Genomic DNA, 26,837 nt, shown 5'->3' with positions numbered 1-26,837 from the left:
AAAAAAAGATTGATGGACTCTTTGAGCAAGTAAAGGAGTCGTTTATAGCCCCACGAGTGCAGCCAACGGAAATTATTGTCAATCAAGTCCCTCCATAACCTGAAAATAGAAATTGTCACAAAAATCGCAAACCTCTTATACGGCTGCCAATTTAGCTCTAAATCTTTCAATTCTACTAATTGAGTTCTAAACATTTTGACAATTTACCAATTTAGTACAAAACATTTTAATGATTTGCTAATGTAGTCATTTCGGTTAATTTTGAAAAAACAAAATTTGCTAATGTGGTTATCTAATCGGCGTCGGCTCTCCTACGCGGCATGATTGGCATTGACGTGGACGATTTTTTGTAATTTTGTAAAAAAACTTTTTTCCTTATGTTTCCAAGGGGGAAAAGAGAAAAGAAAGCCCAAAAAAAAGAAGGAAGGAAAAAAGAGAAATTAGAAAATTTGTACGAATTATAGAAAAAAACATCCCATTAGTATTGGTCATGCCACGTATAATGGTCGACACTGATCGAACCATCACATCAACGATTTCAAGGTAAAATTAGTCGGAAGAACTATGCTGGCAAATCGTTCAAAGATTTATGACAAATTTCAAAAGATTTAGGACTAAATTGGTATAATCGAACAGTTGGTATTGGATTGGCCAAAGTACAATAGATTTGGGACTAGATTGACATAATTGAAAAGTTTAGAACTGAATTGGTCATTATATAATAGGTTTAGAATCTTTTAGACAATTATCTCACATGAAAATACTAAAGGCCTTTCAAGATTCCGAAATCAAGAAGGTGGAACTCGAATCACATGACGTTGTTGATTGCACAAATAGATCAAAAACTAAAAAACGGATCAAGCAAAGGAGGATGGTTCAAGGTGGCTATGAAGATTGCACAAGTATAATTGAGGATATGAATTACATGACGCCATCCAACTTTGATCATTACAAAAAAGCATGATCATGAATTTTCTTCAAAAACGCCCCCTAATTGAACTTCTTCCGGCTCGAGGGACGACTTAGCACGATGCGGATGAGCCGGAAAAAGCTCAAATTGTTCGACACTTCGAAACTCAAGGAGGACGAGTTTTCTCCGACCAAGGGAGAATGATGCAGCTAGCGAGTCTCGAGCAAGATGGTATTTGTTAAAAGTGTGACGTTTTTCTACCAGGTTTTGGTGAAGATGGACTTCACAAATCAAATAAGGAATGCTAACGTCTAGGATTCTTCTCATAGAGCTGAGTAGATTCTCTCTCTCTCTCTCTCTCTCTCTCTCTCTCTCTCTCTCTCTCTCTCTCTCTCTCTCTCTCTCTCTCTCTCTCTCTCTCTTTAGCTGCTGTAGGAATTTCTTTGATTCTCCAAGGACAGTTACTATGTGTAATAATACCTTTCTCTTTCTGTGGGGATTTTTGCAGATGGAAGCTGTTTTGGGGTAACATGCAAAGATTGGAATTTTCTAATCTATCATATTCGAAAGTACGAATTCGCTGGGATATATCACACGAATCATTCTGAGGTACTCTTAGGGCACTCGGAAGAGGCTCCTTGTTTGTTACACTTTCGAAATGTAATTTCTAGCTTTAAATGGGTAGATTTGCTGAAATATGTAGTTTTTTTTTTCCTATTTTCGAAGTGTATTGATGAGCATTATGTTTGTTTTTAGTATTCTTAGCAAGTGTCTCAAGGTCTATTTATCGTTATTGCTATGGTCACCAATGTTCGTTTAAGCACACTTATCCTCATTTTCTTGGGTCTTCTCTTGGGGAAGAATTACTAAAAAGTCATAAATCTATTGCAATTGTATCAATTTGTCCTAAACTTTTTTTTGTGCTAATTCAGTCTTAAATTTTTGTGCCAATTTAGTCTATCCGACCAATTTTGATCGGTTAGCGTTGACATGGCACTGTCATCATTGAGGTGAACTTTTTAAATATTTTTTTTAAACTTTCTATAATTTTTATAATTTGTTTTCTTTAGTTTTTCTTTTTCTCCTGAATTTAGGGCAAGTGAGGGTCGGGATGCCCCCGTTGGTCGTCCTAAGTGAAGGGGAAATGAAAAAAAAAGAAAATAAAAAATAAAATATAAAAATATAAACAATTAAAAAAAGATTAAAATATTATTTCAAAAAGTCTACCCATCAATGCCACATCGTGGTCGGTCGGCCAAAGTTGGCACAAATGTAAAAGGTATATGACTAAATTGATAAAAAAAAAAAGTTCAGTATTGAATTGGACAAAGAAAAGGGCGGATCTCGCCCAAGGCCAGCGATCTTTGCTGCCCTTGCTTGCCATAGTAAAAAGAAAAAAAAAATGAAGGAAAAGAGAATAAAAATAATAATAAACTTGAAAAAGAATTAAAAAACTAGAAAATTGTCCATGTCGGCACCAATCTTGTCACATAAGATGATCAACATCCACGTCAGAAATTTTCAATTAAAATTGGGCTAGTGGACTCAATTAGGAAAAAGTAAAATTGTTTAGGATTCAATTGGCCAATTAAAAGGTTTAGTACTAAATTGATAAAAGTGCAATAGGCTTAAAAGTTTTTGGACAATATTCCCGTATAAAATGCTATTTGAAAACTATTTCAACATATCTATGACTTGCGCATGCAAATTTTCTAATTTTAAGGATAGAGACCTGTGCATACCTTCACCCGAGAGCTTCAACATTTGTAAAACAGGTACCACAAACCAAGCAAACTGCGAACCCGAGAGATTTTCTATTCAGGAGAGATAAGTCACAAAAGATAGAATTTTGATGAAACTTACCGTGCTTGAAAGGAGAAACTTGAAGCCTATGTATTAGCAAAATCTTGGCTCAAAAGGGAAATGATTTACATTTTGAGGGGAATGATGAATAGTAAAAGGTATATGATGCGAAATGGGCCCAAAATAATGCAAAGTGGGGAGGAAAACCTATCTCGGGCTAAACGGGCCTGTTCTCGTGCGATTTGGGCCTACTAACGACCCAAGCTCGAACGGTCGGGCCTTGTCCTGTACTAGGCATGTACGGCCCAGGCCTTTTGCTTGGACGCGTGAGACTTCGCCGGGCCTGTGCTCTAACAAGTCCTCCCGTCGCCGGAAAGTGTCACGTAATACCCTGCCGCAGTGGCGGGCCTACATCAGAATTTTTTTTCATCAGAAAAATTGAAAATAACAATATTTTCCTAGATTTTTTAACAAAATTTTGACCGATCATAACTTTTCCGTCAGGCTTTGGATTGGACAAACTCTTTTGCCCTTGGAAAGGTCACAGCCTAAACTTTTCGGACTCGCGACCGGTTTATCCAAGAAGTGTCGGGATTGCAAAATTTATGTATGGCCGAGCAAAACAAGCCTGATGAAAAGCTATGATGTTTTTTTTTTTTTTTTAGGAATCTACCATGGAAGTGTTCGACCCAAAAAAAAAAAAAAATACCATGGAAGTGATTCTTGAGGCATTGGGCTTGCGACCAGCTCTACATGATCTCGAAAAATTATTCAAAAAGTCCTAAATTTATTGGACTTTTGTTAATTCAGCCTTAAAATTTTTTTATTTTGTCAACTGAGTTCTAAATCTTTTCACATTTCATCAATTGAGTCTAATAGGTCAATTTTGGCCGAAAAAACATTAAATTGGACATCGAGCGTCCTACTTAGCACAACTGGAGCTAAGTAGACAAAATTTTATGGTCAAATCGGGCGTCGTTAGATGAGGTTGATTTTTTTCGTCCAAATTTGGTCAAACCCTGGTAAAAACATTAGGTGACTAGAAGGGGTGTGTTGGTGCATAACTCCTGATGGTTGTCTGCTGACGCCTGATAATGCGTGTAGCGTGGAGATATATAGGCAACTTGCCTACTGTCTTAATGGTTCTCTTGGCAAGAGCAAATGCAGTTATCCAGTAAGAAATATTGCCCATCGCCTTGATCTTAGCTTATTTAGATGTTATACAATTAGTTGTGATCCTATAAAATATTGCTTGTTACTTGATCCGACTCCATTATATGCATACTCTCATGGTTAGTTATTTCTAGGATAATCACCGAAAGATTATATTTATTTGTAGAGTTTGACGTTACGAGCTGTCTTCCTCTAAGGATATCGGGTCTCTAAAGCTCTAACCAATTTCTCTCGATTTGTTTCGCAAAAAATAAATGATTTTGAAAAATGTTTTCGAAAAAATGACCGCTTGTATCGCTTAAAATAAGTAGTCCGTGAAAAAAATTTGCATTATCGGTAATAATTTGCATTTATACATTTTCGTAGACAAAGAAAATATTTTGCGTTCATCCATTTTTGTACGGGATACAATTCATTTTTTTCGAAAAACATTTTCTAAATCATTTTTTTGTCAAAAAGTATTTTTAAAATAATTTATTTTTTCTTGAAATAGACGAAGCCTAAATGTAAACGTGGGAAATGAAATAATATCTATTATCTACGCTTGAATGGCTCCTCAACAAGCTTAGTTAGGCGGGTCCATATTGTTTTCATCTTGTCAATTCCGTATGATATTTTGCATTCTCTCTCTCTTTTCTTCCTCCATATCTTTTTACCTAATCATTGATTATCTCTTTGTGACATTTAATTCAATGCATTAAAGTTGTGTCCTTTTTTAATTTTTTTTTATGAAAAAAAAAAGATAAAGCCGAAGACAAAATATAATATAGCAAATCCATTATTTGTATTTTATCACCTAATAAATCATTGATATGAAATTATTTACTTTAACTCGAGAAGGAAAAGCTTATATCTGAAAGGAAAACACCATTACTCGCTCACCCATATGCGCCATGTGCTAGTATTCAATTTATTGTATCCATTTTAGTTTCATTATACTAGTGAATGAATCTCGTGAAGGTACATAATATAATCGATTCATTGGCGAAGAAAAGCCTAATTCCTCCATCAGAGCTATCTCCTACTAGTCCCTTCAAGGAAAGATAGGATTTGGTGATTCCGCCGGTTCTGGAGCTTACCAACTTATTATGACAAGGGATTCCGTTGATCATGGGCCATTTATTCTTTTAATAATTTGTGGGTTACAATATATTGTTATTCTCGCAGTCATCGAAAAGACCATTATGCTAGCAAAATACTAATAACAAATAGGAGAGATAGAGATACTTTTTATTAGAATTCTCCGCAGTATACGGACATTGAATAGCCCATATTTGCTTGCAACTAATATTTTTTGACACATAAAAAACTTGATAATCTTTTCGCAATAATGCTTGAGCTTCACTTTAATTGGAAATAACATGAAGGGGAGAATTGCATAGGAGTTTCCAAACCTTGTGTACGGAATCCAATAGAGTCCTAAACCTTTTAATTGGTTCAATCAATTTCTAAACCTTCTTCAAAGGTACAATCAATTCATTTCAATGAACAATATGTAAAATTGCTTACATGACTGTGGCATCCTTAATTGCACTTACAACATAGTTTCTTTAATCAATTTCTAAACCTTCTTCAAAGGTACAATCAATTCATTTCAATGAACAATATGTAAAATTGCTTACATGACTGTGGCATCCTTAAATTGCATTTACAACATAGTTCTTTAACCAATTAAAAGGTTTAGAACTTGATTGCATTTTTTAGTAAATATTTATGACTCAGTTGTACTCACACATAAGGTCTACTATGTCTGGTGCAATTTTATGTAAAATGATGTGCTTCCGTTGTGGTGTCCTTGTCTTCCAAACTTAAACATGTAACGATTCTTTAGTTTGATGTACTTTTGAGCAAAGTTTGTAATTAAGCCCATACGAAATGATCATACGCAATTTTTGTGACTTCTAAGATATTTTCGAAGGTAATTCTTATGAAACCCCTTGTTTGTTTGTGGAATATATAAAATCATAGTTGCTGACGTGGCGTTTAGTCATTGTCGATCGTCATATGTGGCATGCTGACGTTGATAAGTTTACTTGTGGCACGTTATCGGTTTCCAACAGCAATTTGTCAGAATAATTACACGGAATTTTTGGGTAAAAGTTTAGGACTACGTTAGCAAAATACAAACGTATAGGGCTGAATTGACATATGTACAATACATTTAGGACTAAGTTGGTAATTTTCTCCAAATTTTAAGATTAAGTCCATACGAAATGGTCATACACAATTTTCTAAATTGACGGGCGGGATGCTATCGAAGGTAATACTTGCGAAACCCCTTCTTTGTCCGTTGAATATTCAAAACCCTTGTTGGTCCATTGATACCTGTAGGTCACAAATTGTTCCATCGTGCAATCTAATTGGTCATTGCAATCAAGAGAAAAGGTCGAAATCAAAGTAAATGTTCATCTAGGAGAAAGCGGACACGTTACATCTGTGAACGATGAACAAGTGTACTGTCCTTTGAAAATACCCCCCGCCCCCACAAAAAAAAAAAAAAAAAACAGGAGGCCATTCAATAGGGTTATTAACTCCATGTTGGACCATTCACAAGGCCAGAGCTGGCAATCATCAAGAGGCGAATTTAAGACTGTCGTCCCCATTGTCCTCCTTTACCCAATACGATTCTTCACACCAACGAGCCCCTTTGCCTTCTCTTCTCAATCACACCCCCGACAGCCAACGTTGAATATTTTTCCATGATGACCCATAATTTTATTTCTATTTTCCCAATTATGGGTCCCTATAATTTGTCTTTGTCATGCACCAAATCAATCAAGATTCCCCCCCACACCACCATAATAAATTCTCTCCCCCCTTATCGTCCTCCTCCTCCCTCCAGCACCACCATTTACACCCCCCATGTTCTCTCTATAATGAGAAGTCTCTTGAATGGAAGATGCCTATGGTCTCCATCATCACCATAAATTGTCAACCTTTCTTGGCAGGGGGGAAATGCTCAGAGTTAAAGAGGTCAGTGGCAAGTCAAACCCAAATCAAGTTGTGGGAGCTGACACCGAATTAGGATCTTCTAGCATGGTTTAGGATCGATGTGATCCGCATCTTTTTACCGTAAGTGTGCGCAACGTTATGAATCGATCGAAAAGTCACATGTATATTGCCTTTTTGTATCGGTATAGAATATGGAAAAGTGTAATTTGAATTAGGGCATCGCAGGAAAAGTCGTAAAAGTATGAATGAAAGGCTACACTGGTTTAGTGGGAAGTCAAAAACTTGCACCGGTCATAGTGCAAACGTGAGTCAGAAACAAGTCATCGATGTAAATGGAGTTCATCAAATAATCATATGATCCACCTCGTGTCAGTCATTTTGATTGCTCTAGTTTATTATGATCGGTTGATCAAGGACTCTTGAATAACTTTGTACTTAATGAGTGAAAGAGACACATGGGAATAATAGCTTGTGCTGAAAGTAAACTTTAACTAGTACAATTAATTTTTCAAAACTGATAAAAAAATGGTTCAATCCAGTGTTCATTTTTTAAACATGTTAAATTTCGATGAGAGGATAATCGAACGTGACGTTTTTTTCTTTGTTGTTTTCTTCGTTTTCTTAAATGCCCAAATTGCTCGGCCAATGCGTTCAAAAAAGTGCTTCCACGAGTAAACATTGCTCAAGAATCGACCCCGTCATGCTCGTAGTCTTCGCCCTAGAACAGAGGTCCTCGCGATAGTCATCAGTCAACGGTGGTAATGGTGGTGGTAGTGACTAGGACTCGTGCGGCCACAATGGATATGTTTATTTGGGCGAAAATCCCATGAAAAAGGAAAAAGATTTTCGAAAAATCGTTTTCTAAAAAAACGGTTATTTTCTTTTGTTTGGTTATATGTGTCCCAAAAAATTTTCTAACATATCATTTGCAAAATGATCTCAATTTCATGACTTCATGGGAGGTAAAAAAAAATCGAATTGTAAATATATATTATATGACTTTTTGTATGTTATATTGTTCTTTTTCGTCACCGAGGGGCCCTGTGACGGGATGAGGAAGAAGACAAAAAACTAGAAAATAAGTATGATGAAAATATAAGATATAATAAAATAATAAATAATTTGAGATGAGAAATTTCGAAAAGTGTTTTCGCATATTTAGATTTGGGAATTCTTTTTATCAAATTGGTATTCACTTCACTAAGTGTGAATTTTCCATTGACCGAAAAGTGTTTTCCGTTGATTGAGTTATCTTCGGCGAACGAAATGGGTGAAAATACGAAAAACCAATTTCTGAAAAACACTTTTATTCAAACAAACGCACCATAAATTTGGTAGTCGAAATAAGTTTTGTGAGGGTGAATTGTATGTATTTGGCAGCACATCAAGTTAATAAGAACTGGATAATAGAAAATAAAAAATACCATGTTAAATTTTTTTCATCATCCAATATTAAAAGAATTAACGAAGAGATTTGAATTTATTATTTGCAAACATAATAGAGCTTAATTAAATTATTTATAAGTTCAGGAATTGATTATACTTTCGGTACAAGTTTTATCTGAGGCACTTATCCCTAAAAATCTCTTTATTAGTACTTTAGTGGTCATTACTGATTTACGAAATAAAAGCACAAGCTCTTGAAGTTAATGTTACTTGAAGCATGTAATTAATGTTATTTGACGCATGATTACACATCCATCCAGTGAAGAACTTACGCAATTTAGTGGAAAAAAGGGTCTTATTACACATTAATTCATGCTAGCCCATCCCAAGAAATCTGTCCTCCATCGGTTATTCATAACCAATCTCCTGCTGAACGACTATATGTAATCCTCCAAATCATACTAATCTAATCTCTCTCTCTCTCTCTCTCTCTCTCTCTCTCTCTCTCTCTATAATTTATTGGCACACTTTGTTCTTCTTCAACTTCTTGTACGTGTCAAACATGAGCTGTGTGCATCGATTGTTGTATTCTTAGTTATGACATTGAAATTAAGGGACATACATGTTGAGATAATCATCTTAGTGTAATGTCATATTTTTAAGAAAATACAATGTTGTTGTTACTTTTTTCATTTATGCTTTTTCATAGAACCCTATTAAGCCTTTGAAAATATTTTATTAGGCAAAAGGACACCTTAAGTGATAATATTTGTGTAAAGCACTCACTTTGGTGTCAATATTTTTTTTTTTTTGGATCACTTAAATATCAATTTTTTTTTAAAAGAAATTATTTAAGTGTCACCTCCTATGAGGTTGCCGGAATTTCTTGCTGTTGGCACTAAAATGGTCGTTTTTTTCTCTGACTTGTCACTAAAGTGATCATTTTTTTTGGATCACTTAAGTACCAAAAATTTTGAAAAATGTTTATTTAAGTGCCAGCTCCGGTGAGGTAGCCGGAATTTCTTGCTTTTAGCACTAAAATGATCATTTTTTTTTATTTGGCACTTAAAAGATTAAATATATATATATATATATATATATTGGCATCAAAGTGAGCGCCGTATACAACTATTGGCATTTGAGGTATCCTTATGCCTATTTTGGTAGAACACCTTGATCGAGGAACACCGGAGTCTTGATTTTGTCCATGTCTCTTCGGCTATCGCGAACGGTTTTACGGATACTCCCCATCCCACCTTATTTTCTAATTTATCGTCCAAATTCCAAGTGATTTCTTGGCAATCACCTTGAATTTGAGTAGGGTGTTAGAGATTCTTACATTTTCAAAATAAAAGCTTTTGGAGATATAATTCTATGTGAATATATCTATGTAATTGTTAAGATCACATTCTGCATCATGTATGATTTTTTTATATATCTTTTTCTTGTATAATATGTATAAAGGTACCTTAATGTGACATCCTGATTGTCGTCTAGCTAGTTAAAGGCGATTGAGATATTATAGTCAAATTACTCGACTTAGAATTGACTAATGTCATGTAATTATTGAGGGTCGATTATGCTAGCTTAATTTCTCGGATGAGAAATAGTAAGTTACCATTGTATGAATGGGACACTCGGGAATGTTAGTTAGCCAATCAAGTACGACCATGGTATAAATTTGATAGTAATTGTTACTAAATCAATTATATTAAGAATTCAATTAAAGGACTATAGTATAAATTTAACTTCTAAAGTAATATTATCAAGAGCACAATATATGATATTAGGATTAATCTGGTATTCTAATAATTAGAGCATGTCATGTGATTAATTATATGATAATGAAGTTGATATTGTATATTTATGTTAACCAAAAACACTAAGTAATCATAAAGAAAACTATAGTCTAATTTAAAGTTTAATGTGCATAACATACATAATTAAGATAATGAGAGAAAAATAGATATTTTACCCCCATAATTATGGCCGACCACTATAGGGACTTGTACCCAAATTTTATTTAAGTAAGCTCATGATTTCACCTCATTGAAATGTCATTCTTGCCATCCCTCACGTCCAATGGGATCTTATGACACATGAAAGCTTGCACTCAAGCTTTTTCCTCTTCATTTTAACCCCCGATGGCCGAAATTCTCAGCCCCCTCACACTCTCTTGATCTTCATTTCATCTCACTCGAATTGCTCTCAAGAAATTGCGATGGTGTTAGGTTGATCTCACCTAGAGTTAGGTTGTTTTTCATTTTAAGGCAAGTATCACATCTCCTCATTATTTCAATAAAGTTAATGGGACGGCCTTATGTTGGGAAGGTCACCATCCTCCAGCGAGGGGAGCCGCCGGACGCAATGATTAAGGATGACGCCGGCTCAAAGAGGGAAGGAGATGGCCTAGTCGTGCTATCGACACAGGTTCTTCATTTGCGAAAGAACGGGGAAGAAGTAGAGAGCCCGAGCATCCCATCATATGCTCTCTGCATCTACGACAACATCAATTTCTCATGTGAGCGCCGGCGAGCAAGGCTAAGCCTCACGAGATCTAGCCTGGCGAGGCCAGGCTAGGCCTTATTGGCGAGCTCGAGCCTCGTTGGCCTACGGCAATGCTCGAGCTCCCCTATGTATGCTTGCTGATCATCATCGTGACCGGTGATCGGCAAGAGTTGGGAAAAGAAAAAATAATAAAAATGTAAAAAATTAAAAAAAAAATTGAAAATTCAAGATAAAAAACCAAAAGTAGAATAAAAGTAAAAAAATTATTAAAATGAGTGCATGGAGGACAATCAAATCAGATTTTTCATACCAAGCCGATGAAAATATTTTCTAGTACATTTTCAGATTTTAACCAAATGCCGTCATTTTCCCAAAAAATGAGTTGTTGGAAAACATTTTTCAGAAATGCTATATTTTTCGTGAAACAAACGAAACCTAAATAAAAGTTATTTTCGTAGCAAGAAATGATATATTCTATTAAAGATAGTTGAATTCTTCTAAGATCAATTGCTCGATTTTGCATGCTCTGCTCCGGCTATATTTTTCGCTACTCTGCCCATTTCATAAAGTATTCTACCTGGTTTAACGATAGCTAACCATATCGGATGATGCATATGAACGTCAAGTGGTTGATATTATTCCCCACCTTCGAATGATGTTGGTCCTATGGACCGTGAACAAATTCACCTACCTCTCTTTCTATCTCTGAGATGTTTGGAATTTTCAATACTCCATGGACATGTAGAAGAGAAATGCTATCCCCACTCTGGCACTACTTCCACTTGATCGCATCGTACTTCATATTCGATCAACGATCGCAACTAATAGAAAAACACAACTACTGGACTAGACTAGTAGTTGATTCCTCCTTGTTGTTTGGGTCAGGGAACCGTACGTGAGACTTCCACATCATGGGGCTCCGTCCCGATCAACCACTTGGAAAACGTGGAGCCTAAATAAAAGTAATTTTGGTGGGGAAGTACTAAAAGTAATTTGGAGTTTGGAAGTCAAATTACTTGTGAAGTATATTTATGTTCTTCAAATTTTGATAAAGAAATGTTTTTTAGTCTAAGAAAATCATGAAAAAAAAAATATACAAGCATACTTTTGAGGATTTACATATTTTTACATTTCTATGTTTTCGTGTTAAATAAAATTCAATTGACGAAATGTGTGAATTTTGCAAATAGTCAGAAGTATAATTCATCCCAAATAAGTTCGCAAACTAGCTAACCTCATCCAACTAAGAAACAAAAGAGTGTTTTGTTACTTTGGTGGCGACAGAAGCACTCTGTTTCATTCTTTTGGGGCAAGCTTTCGCGGAAAATATGACGTTTTTTAGAAAATATTTTTTGGAAAGACAATACTTTTCGGTATTTGACTGAGACCTGAAAATGAGCTTGAAAATATTTTCCATCGTTTAATAAGAAAAATATCATTTAATTTTCTGCATTGCCGTTTGGTAGAAAATTACCGACCCGGACCCGACCGTCCTATGTAGTACAACCTGCTCTAACATTTTGTAATTTAAAAAAATTTTGAATTTTTAATAAATTTTTTATTTCTAAATTCTTTAATTTGTTCTTTTTATTTTTTTTTTCTTTCTTGCTCTGTCGGTCGCCGTGGCCAGCGATCGGCAGATGAAGAGAGAATAGAAAAAAACTAGAAAATAAAGTAATAGCACAAATTATTTAAAAATTCAAAATAAAAACAAAAAAGAAGAAACAATAAGAAATAAATAAAAAGAAAATGAATGTGAGGGAGTTAAGCAAAGAAAGGCGAGGAAAATATATTTTTTGTTAATCATATGCCGAAAAATCAAAAAATATGTATCTTAAAGGTTATTTTTCGTGAAATAAACGAATCCGTGCATGTAATCCAATTTCAGCGTACTTTTACATTACATGAGTTTCACTCGAGTCCCCGTGCTATCAATGGTGGAGATGAAGTGATCTGACATGTTTGACGGGGTGCTTCCAAGGACGACCAACCCGGAAAACAATTTAGGATCGGAAGGAAGACGGTTTAGCATTTTTGCTGGGGGAATATATATATACACACCCGCGCGTACATACAAAACATCGGTATCCTCTGCGACCGTATTAATATCTTTATCCCATTTATGTCGCTGCCCTTTCTTCCACGCCCATTCCCCTTCATTATTCATCTCTCTCTCTCTCTCTCTCTCTCTCTCTCTCTCTGTGGGAGTGATTGCTGCAATTTATATTAAACAGAGAGAAAAGTGGCTCAATCGGCTTTTGGTGATTTGGTTGGGGGTAGGGGGAGGAGCAAATGGGTAGATCCCCGTGCTGTGACAAGGTGGGATTGAAGAAAGGGCCGTGGACACCTGAAGAAGACCAGAAGCTCCTCGCTTACATCGAAGAGCACGGCCATGGAAGCTGGCGTGCTTTGCCTTCCAAAGCTGGTATTGTCTGCCATCATCGCCGTCTTTCCTTCCAAATTACTGGCAGAAAATGAAAGATAAAAGAATCCCAGAAATTCTTCATCTTTCTTCCTTTTAGGGTTTCTTTCTTTCCATTTTTACCCCCAAGTTTGCTGGTTTTGCTAATGATAGTAGCTGCTGCTTCTTCTTCTTCTTCTTCTTGCTCCTCCTCCTCCTCCTCCTCCTCCTCTTGCTCCTCGTCCTGCACAAAACATAGGTCTTCAGAGATGCGGGAAAAGCTGTAGGCTAAGATGGACTAATTATTTGAGACCTGACATTAAGAGAGGAAAGTTCAGCTTACAAGAGGAACAGACCATCATTCAACTCCATGCCCTTCTTGGCAACAGGTAACTCTCTCTCTCTCTCTCTCTCTCTCTCCTCTTCAAAAAGGGAGCTGATGAGCAGTTTATTTACTGCAACTTGTGGAGATGGATGTGATAGCCTGATCCTCTCTCAGTAAATCTCAGCTACCCACGACCAGAATGGCGACCTACACGAACTCTCATGGAAAGATCAGCTTCTTGATTTCCAGAGAACTTGCTAAATTTGTTTTACCAACGAACAAATTTTGTTTTTGTCCCAAAAGAGTGGAAGAAAACAATTTTGTATGGTGCCTGAATGTTCTGATGATAAAGACCCTGATTCTCAGTCTGATGCCTAAATTTGTTCCACCAAGAAAGGAAAAAAGGTTTTGTTCTTTCATAAGCATTCTTAAACTAAAGTTTTGAAAAAAAAATTAACAAAAATCCTTCAGATGATTTGTTTCAGCTTCTAGCAAAATTGTCGTGTCTTTATTTTTATTTTTTTCCCTCTTTTTGCTTATTAATGTCCTTTCTGCGGCTGTTTCTCTTCAGGTGGTCGGCCATAGCAACCCATTTACCGAAGCGAACGGACAATGAGATCAAGAACTACTGGAACACGCATCTGAAGAAAAGATTGGCGAAAATGGGAATCGACCCAGTGACCCATAAGCCTAAACATGATGCCCTAGTCTCTAGTGATGGTCAATCCAAGAGCGCAGCTAAGCTCAGCCACATGGCTCAGTGGGAAAGCGCTCGGCTCGAAGCTGAAGCCAGATTGGCTAGAGAATCGAAATTACGCTCGCAGTCATTCCAGCATCACCACAGCAGCGGCAACAGCAGCCAGGTTTATCCCGAGGCTTCCGCTTCAGCTGCACCGCCCAGCCTCGTCAAAAAAGCCGCCACCCCACTGCAACCATCGTCGCCGCAGTCTCTCGACGTCCTCAAAGCTTGGACCGGTAACTCATGGCCGTCGACCAAGTCCGGCGAAGGTGGTGGCGGTACCGGAGGTTCAGCCAACAGGATCGCTGGCGATCTCGAGTCTCCTACATCTACACTAACTTTCTCCGAGCCTATGAATGTGCTTTGCGAGAATCCCAAGCAAATGATCGAGTTTGTGGGTGCGTCGGGGTCGTCCGACTCCGGGATGATCAAAGAAGAAGGTGAACAGGAGTGGAAAGGCCTCGAAAGCTCGATTAATTTGCCAGAGTTCAAAGAGGGTATTGGGAACAACGCGGTCTTATTCACATCCACATTCCATGAGATGACACTGCCCCTAGAAGGTCCATGGACTCCGGAGTCGCTGAGGGCGACTAACTCGCATGGTAACATGGAAAATAACGACATGGAAGAGGGTTTCACTAGTCTTTTGCTTAATAGCTCCGGCAACCAGAGTTTATCGGACGACGGCAGCGCGCAGCGGTGAGTCCGACAAACATAGTGATTACTATGAGGATAACAAGAATTACTGGAATAGCATTCTAAATTTGGTGAACTCTTCGCCATCCGAGTCCCCAATGTTCTAGAAACCATAAGTTAGTAAGCTTCACAAGTTTCTCCCTGATGTGTGTGTGAGGGAAAACTCCTGTGCAGGTCCTTCCTTCCTCAACCCCTGCACAGCCGAGAGCCCTAAAAGTGACTTTTAAGCTGTAATTTCAGTGAAGTGAGAAAGGTTCATAGGAAAGGTAAATCATTTGGTAGCCAACAAGCTCTTAGTTGAGTCCAAAAGCTGCTTGTGGAAGTTTGTCTCTCAAGCGAAATGTTAATAGTTTTAAGTTCAGCCTCTCCTTCCTTCACTACTGCTTGTTTTTCTCTTCAGAACGATGTAAGAAAACTTGACTCAGCTTCTTCTTTGGGCAAGAAAACTGAACTCAGCAGCAAATTCTTCACCATTATTACAACTTTCTTTTTACGGGTTTGGCAATTATCCATTTGAAAAAAGAAGGGTTTCATTTCTTGATCTCATATTCTCCATATCTTAGCTTGTGATGGGTTGAGGGTGTGCGTGGTCCAGCTGCTTCACATAGAAACTTTTGCTGTCTAAGTAGGGATGTATGACGGGAACAGCTCACTGCACATTAATAAATATGTGCTCCATTTTTTATAAGTTCATGCAGTGACCATCTGCCATAAGAATTTATGATGGGAGTCTGCCTCTGATGGTTGGTTATATGTCACATTCTGACTCAAAAAGAGTGTTAATGCAAGGAGATAGAACTCGATTGCTGTTCCTTTGTTCTCAGGGAACAGACAATCACGATCATCAATTTCAGGGAAAAAAAAGAGAGGCGACATTGAATTCCAAACGAATTTCGAAAGAAATGGTTCGAAATCACACTTGAAGTATAGAGAGATGAGGATGAAAATTGGGCATATGCCTTCATGTTGGGCACGTCCTGAGATCGAATACCGGAGAGGTGGAATGACCATTTCACGTAGGTAAAGTTAAAACTGTATAATGAGGAAAGACATAGATATTTTAAACCGCACATAGAAATTTGTCGAGGCAGCTGAAACGATATTAAAGAAATTCTGCACGGTTAGTTTTATATAGTGTGTGCATTTGGAAAGGAACATGATGTTATTGGGTAAGAGAAGTTGATGTTTTATGATGAATAATCCTCATCTTCACAACAAGACAATTTCGAAGCCCTATTGCTTGATTAATGGTCTAAATAATGTTTTCACATATGTAAAGTTATTGATTGGCAACTAGTGTGGCACCATTTAAATTAATATTTTGAGAAGTAGATTTGAAGCAAAAGGTTATGTTTTCTCATTTGTCAGTAAAGAAACCCCACCATGTTATTTGGGCTGTTGACAATTTTGGCAACTATTGGGTGCTAATTGTCAACCTTTAACTATCATCATTGAGAGATAGTTGGCATTGATGAATGCAGTCCCATTCATTTTTCCAAAAAGTGCGAACTTATTGTGCATTTGGCACATTGAAAAGGATATTGTGGTAAAATCTAAATCTTAGTTTGAAGAAGGAACAAATTGAGATTCTTTTATGTTTTTGATTGGTCCAAGGTTTTGAACTCGAAGAGTGAAGCGGAATATGATGAATATATTTAGTAATTTGAAAAACATTATAGGAAAAAGCATGTATCATTTCCTAATTCAAAAGACATGGCTTCCTTTCAAAGAGTTCTTTGTGTCAGCTTGGATATACCTGCACATGCATTTTGGGAATGTGTTACTTCAAGGGCCACATTCAATTTTAAAAGCATATCTACAAGTTCCCCATTGAGAAGAAAAAGAAAGTATGCCTTGTAAGAGAATCAGTTTCAATAAATCAAAACCAAATTGTCAAATAAAAAGGTAAGAGTTCCTCACCATCTTCATATTTTTTTTTTTTTTTTCAAGAACTTGATTGTTCGCATGTCAAAATTTGCTTTAAACAAGTTCTTGAATATCACATTGCTAAAAGTTGGGTTTAGCTACCTGCTAGGACTGAGCATTTTATGCAATCCACGAGACTTCTAGGTGCGCATGAGATAAGATTTAGGTATTCTTATGATTTGCCTCTAGATTTATTTAATTCACAATAGAGGCCTGATGGAAGGTCCTTTATTGACCATGATATTGCTAAAAATAATGAAGAAGTTCATTCGTGTAACTGTTTCATGAGGCGGAAAGGAAGTATCAAGAATGGTTATTTTCAAGAAAGGAAGTTGTTTCAAAGCAAATTGGGCAATTTGCATGAGCAAGCGATCCTTTCTTATTTGAACCATCTGCTTCATTTCTTATTTGAATCTTGTACTACATCTCATACAAGTCGTTCTTTTAATTCAAAAGTTAAAGGATAATCAACTTTTACATGACGAGATCCTTTTGCATTTGAGATTGTTGAAAAGGGGAAGAGCCACACAATAGTCGGCCATGTAAAGCAAAAGGCAAAAATCTCAAATCAACACATCCAAGGACCATTGGCATGATGGTGAGATAATATAGGCAGAGACGACTCAAGCGTGCAACAATTCAACCTCAAAGAAATACTCTACGGTTGGAGCTTCTCGCACTATGACAATTAACATTATTCCCCGATATTCATTTGCTTTTCGGTAAATGACGACTCTTACCGATATGATTGAAACCTTTAATTGTCCGATTCAGGTAAAACAATTTGTTCCAAGGGAGTAGCCTTTACATGCAACTTGTTATTAGCATAGTAAATTTTTACTTCGAAGATGCTTTTGTTATCTCTAATGGCTCTATGAAAATTCTGACGCCTTTAGAATTGAGAAAAAAAAAAAACCGTATTTCACAAATGGTTTGAATGGATTGTCTTATAATGCAATTACAATTGCAACAATTATCTTATCAAAACTTAATTATTTCATGTAGTTAACTGTTAAGGCAAAGATAATATTACATATGACAATGTTTTAAGGAGCATTTTCTTTTGAATGTGTATTGATAAGAATGGATGTTTAGAACATTTAATGTAGCTGATTCTGTCATATGTTTAATTTTCTTTTTTAAAAAAGACATCTTTTTTATAAAATAGTGCTAAAATCGGTTTAAAAATAAATGAAAATCAAACTATTAGATCCATCGAATAAGACGAAAGTCGAGCGGTTAAAATACACAAATTACAATGTAATGACACATAATAAAGTTATAACAAAATCGAATGCTTTCATTAAAAGTTCAAAACTAGTAGACGATTCTTTTCCCTCTTACTTGTGCCTAGGTTATTTTCATAATAATGATTTCTTAACACAAAATGAAAAAAAAATAAAAAAATAAACTAGACTTTTTTTTTTTTTTGGGTCGAAAAATAAACTAGATAAAGACCAGATCAAGGCCCAAGAAAATATTTTGTACAGCAATTTGTCTACATCAAGGCCCCGAGTTTAAAAAAGCCCAGGCCACAAGGCAAGTAACTTTTGGTCCATCGCCCCGTTTCTTCTCTTTTTTCGTCATCCTCGTTCTCTTTTTTCGTCATCCTCATTCTCTCTTGCCTAGGGTTTGCAGACGGGCGCGACTCTTCTCCCCCATTGATACCTCTCTCGCCATAGGAGAATCCCAGGTGCAATCAGTAATTAACGACTGGCTTTTTGTTTTCTTGGCCTTTCCTTTTAAATTTATGCCGGATCGTTCGGAATCTGGGACTTCCTGTCCAGATCGGAGGTCGCCCGGGCGACTCGGCGGTTTCTTGTGACCCTGGTTATCCGAGCAACCGTGGATCATTCGAGGGGTCGGCTGAAATCGTTTTCTGTTCGGTTGAATTAGGAGGAGAGAGATGGATGCATCGACTCGAGGGGCCAATAATGCGGATATGTATTTGCCGAATTATAAGCTTGGGAAGACTCTGGGCATTGGTTCGTTTGGTAAGGTGAAGATAGCGGAACATGTGTTGACTGGGCACAAGGTCGCCATTAAGATCCTCAACCGGCGCAAGATAAAGAACATGGAGATGGAAGAGAAAGGTAGTGAGATTTGTCTCTGAGTTCCCATCTAGTTAGTCCGATAGTGCCCAGTATCCGAATTCTGTCGCTGCCAATTTTCGGGCATGTAGTTTTATGTGAATTTGGGTAGTTGTTTCTGCACTGCCTTCTGTTGGATTTGCCAATTCTACTTTGAACCTTGGCCCTGGACGCGTGTAGGTTTGTAGCGCGACTTTGTGGGAGACTTGCGAAGTCGATCATTTTATTTATTTGCATGTTTTTTTTTTTTTTTCGCTTTGTGGTGCAGTGAGGAGAGAAATAAAAATTCTGAGACTCTTTATGCATCCACACATCATCCGACTCTATGAAGTCATTGAGACGCCTTCGGATATTTATGTCGTGATGGAGTACGTGAAGTCTGGAGAGCTGTTTGATTACATTGTTGAGAAGGGCAGGTTGCAGGAAAATGAAGCTCGTAACTTTTTTCAGCAGGTAGGATTGTGTGACTCGTGTACTAGGAGGTCTCCCTTGTGCAACAGTTTATATAATGCGAGTTTTCTTCTCCTGCTTTTCGTCAGATTATTTCTGGTGTGGAATACTGCCACAGGAATATGGTCGTTCATAGAGATCTAAAGCCTGAAAACTTGCTGTTGGATTCTAAATGGAACGTGAAGATCGCAGATTTTGGTCTGAGCAATATAATGCGTGACGGGCATTTCTTGAAGACAAGTTGTGGGAGCCCCAACTATGCCGCCCCAGAGGTTCAGTATTTGTCTTCTTTTACCTGCAGTGAAAGTTTCAAACTTTTGAGATTTGGATAGCTGTTCTAATTCAATATTGTCTAATGAAAGTCTTTGGCTTGTATTGGTGATAGGATGATATGTAGTCACTACAGGCTCTGTTTATGAATAGTATTTCATTGCTTTCCCTGCAGGTTATTTCTGGTAAACTTTATGCTGGGCCTGAAGTAGATGTATGGAGCTGTGGAGTTATATTATATGCTCTTCTTTGTGGCACCCTCCCTTTCGATGATGAAAACATACCGAACCTTTTCAAGAAAATTAAGGTACTTTGTCAGGTTTATCAGACTGCCATGTCAGATAGTTTATTAGGTGATACAAATAGGTTTCTCACCTCTTTAAACTCTATGTGCAAAGAATCTTTGGTCTTTGGTTTGTTATTCACCAAACCTACTTTGGAAGTAATTCAGCATCATTCGAAAACCAATACTTAAAGAGTTCTAGATTTAATCTAGCAATAATGCTGCTGCGATTGATAATGTCCAATATCTCAGAGGTGACATATGATACAAGTCTTATTCTCTTGGACAACATGACATGTTGGATGAGGGAGGTGGTCATATTTGAGTGATAAGCATTCTGATGCAGAGTGAGCTAATACCCTGCAAATACATAGCAATTTGCTTGGGGGTTGGGGGAACTCATCTCTATATAATTTTAAATGACATTCCCTCTGAACCCATGAAGTGCTTCAAACAAATCAAATTTTCTTTTGATCATAGTAGGACATTGAAGAGATTAATCATGTTAATTTATCTTGCAACTTGAACTTTGAACCTTAGCTTGGATTTGACATTGTACTCTAGGGTGGGATGTACACTCTTCCAAGTCATTTATCGGCCGGTTCAAAGGACTTGATCCCAAGGATGCTCATAGTTAATCCGATGAAACGAATTACCATTCCAGAGATCCGTCAGCATCCTTGGTTTCAAGCTCATCTTCCACGTTACTTGGCCGTGCCTCCACCTGATACTATGCAGCAAGCGAAAAAGGTATGGTTAGTATAATGATGATTGGAGTTACAGTTCTGAAAAGGAAACTTACACTTTCTTTCAGCTTCGATTGTCTTGGATAGCATTTGGATTCTCCTACATGAACTATAGAAATATTGTTTTGCCATTACTTGAAGATTGTAGTGTGGATTTCTCTGATACCTTGCATTAGGTGAAAATTGGCGCCGCTACCAATGAGGCAATGTCTTAAAGAGGTTTGATGCATAACTTTCAGGAAATGCTACATCCAGATCTTTTGAAAGATACTTTCATATGAGACAATGTTCTGTAAATGAAGCTATTGAAGTTGCACATTTATTGTTCCGTATCCTTGATTCTGAATTTTTCAATGGGTTATCAATAATCCTTGGTTTGATCTGTGCATTTTGTCCCCTTCCTTCTCACAGGAAGATAAAAAATAATGAAACAAGATTTTAGACAGATAAATAAGTAGAAATAAGAAACATTACAACGAAATTCTCCGCTTAAAAAGAAGAATGTATTCTAAGAGAGCAAAATGATGCTAACAGCATTGGTAACATTATGGGTTGTTGCAATTTTCCTTCTTATATGATACGAATTTTACCAGTTGTTGAGTGCTCTCTCTGTATGTGTTCTTTTGCTAAGTGATGTCCGACTCTGGATGAATCTGATGTTTCCTTATTTATTGGTTTTCTTTTTCCGTCTTTATAGTAGATCTGGAGGAAATGATCTTGGTTCTCAGTGTAGGCATGTAGGAAAAGTATGTATAAAATTATATGGCATTGAATTAGGAGGAAGGAAAAACAGTGCTTACTTCAGTGGAGCGAATAAAATGCCAAAATTTTGGAGAGTTGTTCCTGAAGGGCCATTGGATTTATTCAAATTTCCATGTATATCTGTTCATAGGATGATCACTTAATAGGAAGTACTTGTTTTCTGTGTTGCCGACATCTAAGGGGCTGCTGATGGAATTCCTGTTCAGCTATGGGTCCTTTATTTACTTCTCTGTCAAATGAAGCTCATGGCTGAATGCATATGTTTACTATGAATTATAGGATATTAATCCTTTTTCATGTGAGCTGCAAGTTTGTAGATGCTTGTTTTGGTTTTGTATATTAAAACCTCTGCATTTCAGTTTTGTTCAACTTGTTATGTCTTCATAATGCTTCCACCTTACTCTCAGAGTTTATCTTGTAGATTGATGAGGAAATACTCCAGGAAGTGGTTGAGAGGGGGTTTGACCGCAATCAACTTGTTGAATCACTTCGCAACCGAATTCAGAATGAGGTTAGATCTTCTCTTCTTCTGCTTCTTGTAATTGATTTTGTGCTTCTTTTGGAAAAAATGTTGAATGCACGATGTTTCAGGGTACCGTTGCATACTACTTGTTATTGGATAACCGTTTCCGACCTTCCAATGGCTACCTCGGAGATGAGTTTCAAGAAACAATGGTGCGTCAATATCATTTTCCTTTGGAATTGTTTTTTTGCTCTAGCACTTTATCTGGTTGTGGGTTTTTCTTTTTGGTAGTGAGAAATATTATTACTGTTTTATGGTTTGTGAGAAGAACATGTTTTGGAGACATTAATGAGATACCTCGGAGATGAGTTTCAAGAAACAATGGCGCGTCAATATCATTTTCCTTTGGAATTGTTTTTTTTGCTCTAGCACTTTATCTGGTTGTGGGTTTTTCTTTTTGGTAGTGAGAAATATTATTACTGTTTTATGGTTTGTGAGAAGAACATGTTTTGGAGACATTAATGAGATGAGGGTTATTTTATCGATCAATTTTAGTGTGCCCTATTCTCAACTTCTAAATGGACCCAGTTCTTATTTTTTGCTGCATATATACTTGCTCTATCAGTCCATAGCACAAAATTATATTCTGGACTGCTTTCTGGTGTGATTTGAATGAGGCCCCTAAAATGTTGGCTTTTAAACTGTGTCGCCCTGGTAGCACAACTTTAATCAGTGAGGCTGACTTTTATGCTGCATATATGTTTGCTTTTCTTTTTAAGTAGAGAGTTTGCTATTCAGGAACTGCCATCTGGAGCAAGTGTTTGAGGCTTTCTAAAATGTTAGATCTCAAAATTCCTCTGTAGGAGTGCAACTTTAATCGTGGAAATCCAGGTGAGCTCTCCGTTTCAACGGTGGGGCCTCGCTACCATGCGTTTCCTGGATATGTGGATTACCAGGGAGTGAATTCAAAACCTGCATATTACAGTGCTGAGAAGAAATGGGCTCTTGGTCTCCAGGTGAAGATACTTGTTCTCTTTTTTTAATGTTAAGTTCGATTACATTGCCCCATAAATTTGCTTAAATGCAACTACTCGTTTTATTGTCCGAGTAATTTGAATGTGCCAACAGGCTATTTTTTTTTTTTCCTCATTAGATGTCTATGGTTTACATGAGGAGGTGTAGGACCCTTAAAAGATTTAGATGAGCCGGTATTGCCATAAGTAGGGGTGTCAATGGTTTAGATCAGTTCAGTTTTCTTGAAAAACCGAAATGAACTGAACCATTAAGATTTGCATTTGAACTGAACCATTCTCACCCTGAGCTGCAGATGAACTGAACTGCAAATCCTGTTTGGTTCAGTTATTTTCAGTTTTTTTTGTTTGGTCCTTTGCTGCTCACTGCTAAATGATGGCCACAAAAAACAGCCTGATTTTGGGAAATGCCCAGACCGACCTCATGAACGCCTCTCACTGATTTCTCTCATCCACGGCGTTTTCCATTTTCTTGCTCAACATTGCTAGCTCGTGCTGTTGCCATTTCCTCGCTGCAGACCCTCTCCAATATCTGCACCTGTCACACCCCTGTTCTGCTTCTTCCCCACCACATCCTTGTCCACCAGGTACAGCGGCCCCCCATCTGCCGGGTCAACGCTGGTGCCGTCGCGGCCTTTGACGCGATAGAGGCAGATGGTGCCGATGTCGCCTAGCTGGTGGAGGCGGAAGTCTCGGAACCTGGCCCTCGCGCCGTGGCGAGCATGGTGGAGTAGGCGGAGTAGGTGGAGGACAGGTGTGAACTAGCAAACTGAATCAGATGCTAAAAAAGAGGAGAGAGAGAGAGAGATTCGTCAGGTAACGGAGAGATTCAGGAATCGATCCCGGAGGGTGCATTCAAAGCTTGAGCCGTTTGAAACCGGATGGAAGTAGGAGGAAATGAGCGGTGCGCACTTTGAATGAAGGGGCACAGAGGTCATCAATGGCGGATGAGGGAAAGCAGCAGCTTTTTTTCCTTTGTGGGTTTGGACCGGAAAATTAGGGTTAACTTTGTTCTGTTGCTGCGACATAGTCCGTACTTGAAGCCCGTCTCACTTGTTGCTCATCCGCAAGAGAGAGAGAGAAAGTGACAGTGGAGAGAGGGGGTACAGGTCTGAGTTTAGAGACAAGAGGCAAGAGGCAATTCACTAGCTGAACTGATCTGCACCTGAACCAAAAATATCTGAACTTTTAAGAAAATTTTGGTTTTTCCTATTTACTGAATCGAAAACCGAACTGAACTGAAAATGTGCGAAATTTCAGTTCGGTTCAGTTTTTGGTTCAGTTTGTGGTTTAGTTTTGACACCCCTAGCCATAAGCACCTTTTAGATTTATATATAGTAGGCATATGTGTATGATGTTGCTCTTATAGTTCAGCATGGACAGCTTTTGTCAATGTGCTACAGTAAAATACCGTGGAACAGACGGCTACTCATTATTAAAGTTGGAGTCATATTCCATATTTTGATTTGTCATTCATTTTATCTTTTTTGGTTGACATGGTACGCTCTGTACATGTCTAAATTAACAGCACTGCCCCCTCTTCTCTCCCTTCCAACCCATGATTTCTAGCCATTCCAGCAAAAAGAAGTGCAATTACAAATTGTTGTGTGAACATCACAGAGTTAGACCCCTCTCTAGGACTAGAATTGCTCGACTAAAATCCCCATAGCGATGGATAAGCAAAGACGTAACGTGGGACAATTAGTTGCATTGCAGTGAGGCTGATTTGATAGACAACTTAAGGGGCAATCAAGATGAATGATAAGCAAAAGCTAGTTTATCCCTTTAGGCATCGTATGTAAAAAACTTCCTAAGCATCATGCCTCGCGGTTTCTTAAGCATCATCATTCACACTTAAAAGAAGAATTGCATCAGACAGTTTTGAAGCAAAAGCTGGTGAAATTCAACAATGTTTGCTAGTTTATTGGAAGGAAAAGATTACAAAACGATACATAGACTAATCTGAAAAAGGCCTACTCCTAGATGAAGAGGAAACTTCTAAATGAGAGACATAATTCACATGGGAAACCTCTAATATCATACTTAATAGGGAAAGGATATTTATCCCCTGTTTTAACAAAGAAAAGAGCTCTACTCATCCTCTAATCACCAATTCCTAACTCAACAGTCCATTCCATCCTATCATAAGCTTCAACTTTTCAGCCTTAATGTGATCTCCTTGTAGGAGTTATGGTACCATCTTCCATTTTTTTTTTTGGTGGGGGGTGGGTGGGTGTTCAAAACCATCTTCCACTTGGTAGTAGTGTTTATTTCCCGACGAGATGTGTCTGCTCACTCTGGCAAACTTGCTCATTAGTAGCTATTACTCAGAATCTGGTTTAGGGCATTCTATTTCACCCTATTGTAAGCTTTCAACTTGTCGGGTGTAGGAGATGGGGATGACTCCACCCGGGTGTAGGATTATGATGGGTGTTTTTTTCCTTTTTTTTTTTTTTTTTTGCAGCAGTGAGTTAGAATGAATAGAGAACTTGAAAATAGAGATGGGGATGACTCCATCTGGGTGTAGGAGCATAGAGAATAGACCTTGAAACAAATGTAGCTGACTGAGTGTCGAGTTAAGAAAAGTAATAGTGTGACTGTATTTGTGGAGTCAATTTGCTTTGTCACCATACATTTGTCGACTGGCATGTTATTGTCTTAGTTGGATGTTTGTTGGTGCTTTCTGTTTGATGGGAAAAACTCATATCATGGGAAACTCGTCATGTCAGTTTGCTTTTAGATGAATGGCCTCTTGTTTATCTTCATTGGGCATTTATTGATGCTTTTGCATGATAAAAATTTCATAAATTCATACAATGCAGTCTCGAGCCCATCCTCGGGAAATAATGACTGAAGTTCTTAAGGCACTGCGAGAACTAAATGTGTGCTGGAAGAAGATTGGGCACTATAACATGAAGTGCTTGTGGAATCCTTGTGTTCCAAGTACTGAAGGCATGGTTGGCAATCCTGTCCAGAGTAATTATTTTGGTGATGAATCTACAATAATTGAGAATGACGGTGCAACCAAGTCCAGAAATGTGGTCAAGTTTGAGGTGCAGGTACAGTCCACTAAACGACGAGAATCTTTATGATCGTGCTTCTAAAATATTAAAGCAAAATATGGAGATGAGTGCTTGTAGTTGATTTTTATCGGTTATATCGATATGCGAGGACCAGTTTAACTGAATTGGTATACTAAGTAATATGACTGATTGTCGTCTTTAAATAAGTGGGTTGTGTGTTAAAAATTTGCCACGTCATAGAGAGTGCAAATTAGTAGATCAGTCTAAGCATGCTTCACATTTATCTTTTGGTTTGATATTTCTTTGTTTTTTCCTTTGAGTTCTTGTACATATAGCTAATACCTGCATTTGCCCTTGGATAGCTTTATAAAACGACAGAGGAGAAATATCTACTCGATTTGCAGAGGGTCCAGGGACCCCAGTTTCTGTTTTTGGACCTCTGTGCTGCTTTTCTTGCCCAACTCCGGGTCCTTTAGGAAGAGAAGGGTGGAAGTGTCCACGACAAGTCCTGCCGATAAAACTTGTGAATAACCATTGGAGGTGTGTATATATAGCTTTGCCCCTGAGCTTGTCTGTTCTTTGTATTGAGTTTGATCTTTTTTCAAATTGGAGCCCAACTCGTGGGATGTGTAGTTGACCAATGTCTCTGCACAACTGAGGTGGATATTTACTAATTATGTCGAAAGAATCGACCATCCCTAAGACTGGTAACATCGTCATGCAAGCGGCGTTTAGACTATTCCCGGGAGTTCTATTATATGTAGTTTCTTCTTTCCCTTCTGCTAAGATGAAAAGTATTTAGTTCAATCGTCTTCTTTAGTCAAATTAGAAATTTTTTTGTTGGAATTGGAGTGCATTTTCTTTCTTTTGGTCAGTCTACTTTTACCAGTATCTTAGATT

At 37.6% G+C, this 26,837-nt stretch overlaps 2 protein-coding genes across 2 annotated transcripts; both read left to right on the top strand.

Annotated features, from left to right (window-relative positions):
• The first annotated feature begins 12,891 nt into the window (after positions 1 to 12,891).
• LOC115730610 (transcription factor MYB106-like) lies at positions 12,892 to 15,366 on the top strand. The gene is made up of 3 exons (XM_030661219.2): positions 12,892 to 13,157; positions 13,393 to 13,522; positions 14,030 to 15,366. Exons 1-3 carry the CDS (start codon positions 13,025 to 13,027, stop codon positions 14,898 to 14,900), a joined length of 1,134 nt encoding a protein of 377 aa, XP_030517079.2. The 5' UTR covers positions 12,892 to 13,024; the 3' UTR covers positions 14,901 to 15,366.
• Positions 15,367 to 18,593: 3,227 nt separating this feature from the next.
• LOC115752890 (SNF1-related protein kinase catalytic subunit alpha KIN10) lies at positions 18,594 to 26,762 on the top strand. The gene is made up of 11 exons (XM_048283885.1): positions 18,594 to 18,912; positions 19,178 to 19,362; positions 19,449 to 19,631; positions 19,805 to 19,936; positions 20,477 to 20,662; positions 21,842 to 21,931; positions 22,012 to 22,095; positions 22,747 to 22,899; positions 25,737 to 25,973; positions 26,300 to 26,507; positions 26,550 to 26,762. Exons 1-10 carry the CDS (start codon positions 18,726 to 18,728, stop codon positions 26,411 to 26,413), a joined length of 1,551 nt encoding a protein of 516 aa, XP_048139842.1. The 5' UTR covers positions 18,594 to 18,725; the 3' UTR covers positions 26,414 to 26,507; positions 26,550 to 26,762.
• The last annotated feature ends 75 nt before the right edge of the window (positions 26,763 to 26,837 follow it).

Source organism: Rhodamnia argentea, chromosome 8 (genome assembly GCF_020921035.1).
Source record: "Rhodamnia argentea isolate NSW1041297 chromosome 8, ASM2092103v1, whole genome shotgun sequence".
Taxonomy (NCBI): Eukaryota; Viridiplantae; Streptophyta; class Magnoliopsida; order Myrtales; family Myrtaceae; genus Rhodamnia; species Rhodamnia argentea.
The sequence above is the reverse complement of the archived record's forward strand: the minus strand, read 5'-3'. Positions and strand labels throughout refer to the sequence as shown.

Coding starts and splice junctions, on each gene's coding strand:
- LOC115730610 (XM_030661219.2), top strand. CDS start 13,025: ATGGGTAGATCCCCGTGCTGTGACAAGGTGGGATTGAAGAAAGGGCCG. Junction 13,158..13,392: donor TGCTTTGCCTTCCAAAGCTG/GTATTGTCTGCC, acceptor CACAAAACATAG/GTCTTCAGAGATGCGGGAAA. Junction 13,523..14,029: donor CATGCCCTTCTTGGCAACAG/GTAACTCTCTCT, acceptor GTTTCTCTTCAG/GTGGTCGGCCATAGCAACCC.
- LOC115752890 (XM_048283885.1), top strand. CDS start 18,726: ATGGATGCATCGACTCGAGGGGCCAATAATGCGGATATGTATTTGCCG. Junction 19,632..19,804: donor CCAACTATGCCGCCCCAGAG/GTTCAGTATTTG, acceptor CTTTCCCTGCAG/GTTATTTCTGGTAAACTTTA. Junction 22,900..25,736: donor AATGGGCTCTTGGTCTCCAG/GTGAAGATACTT, acceptor CATACAATGCAG/TCTCGAGCCCATCCTCGGGA.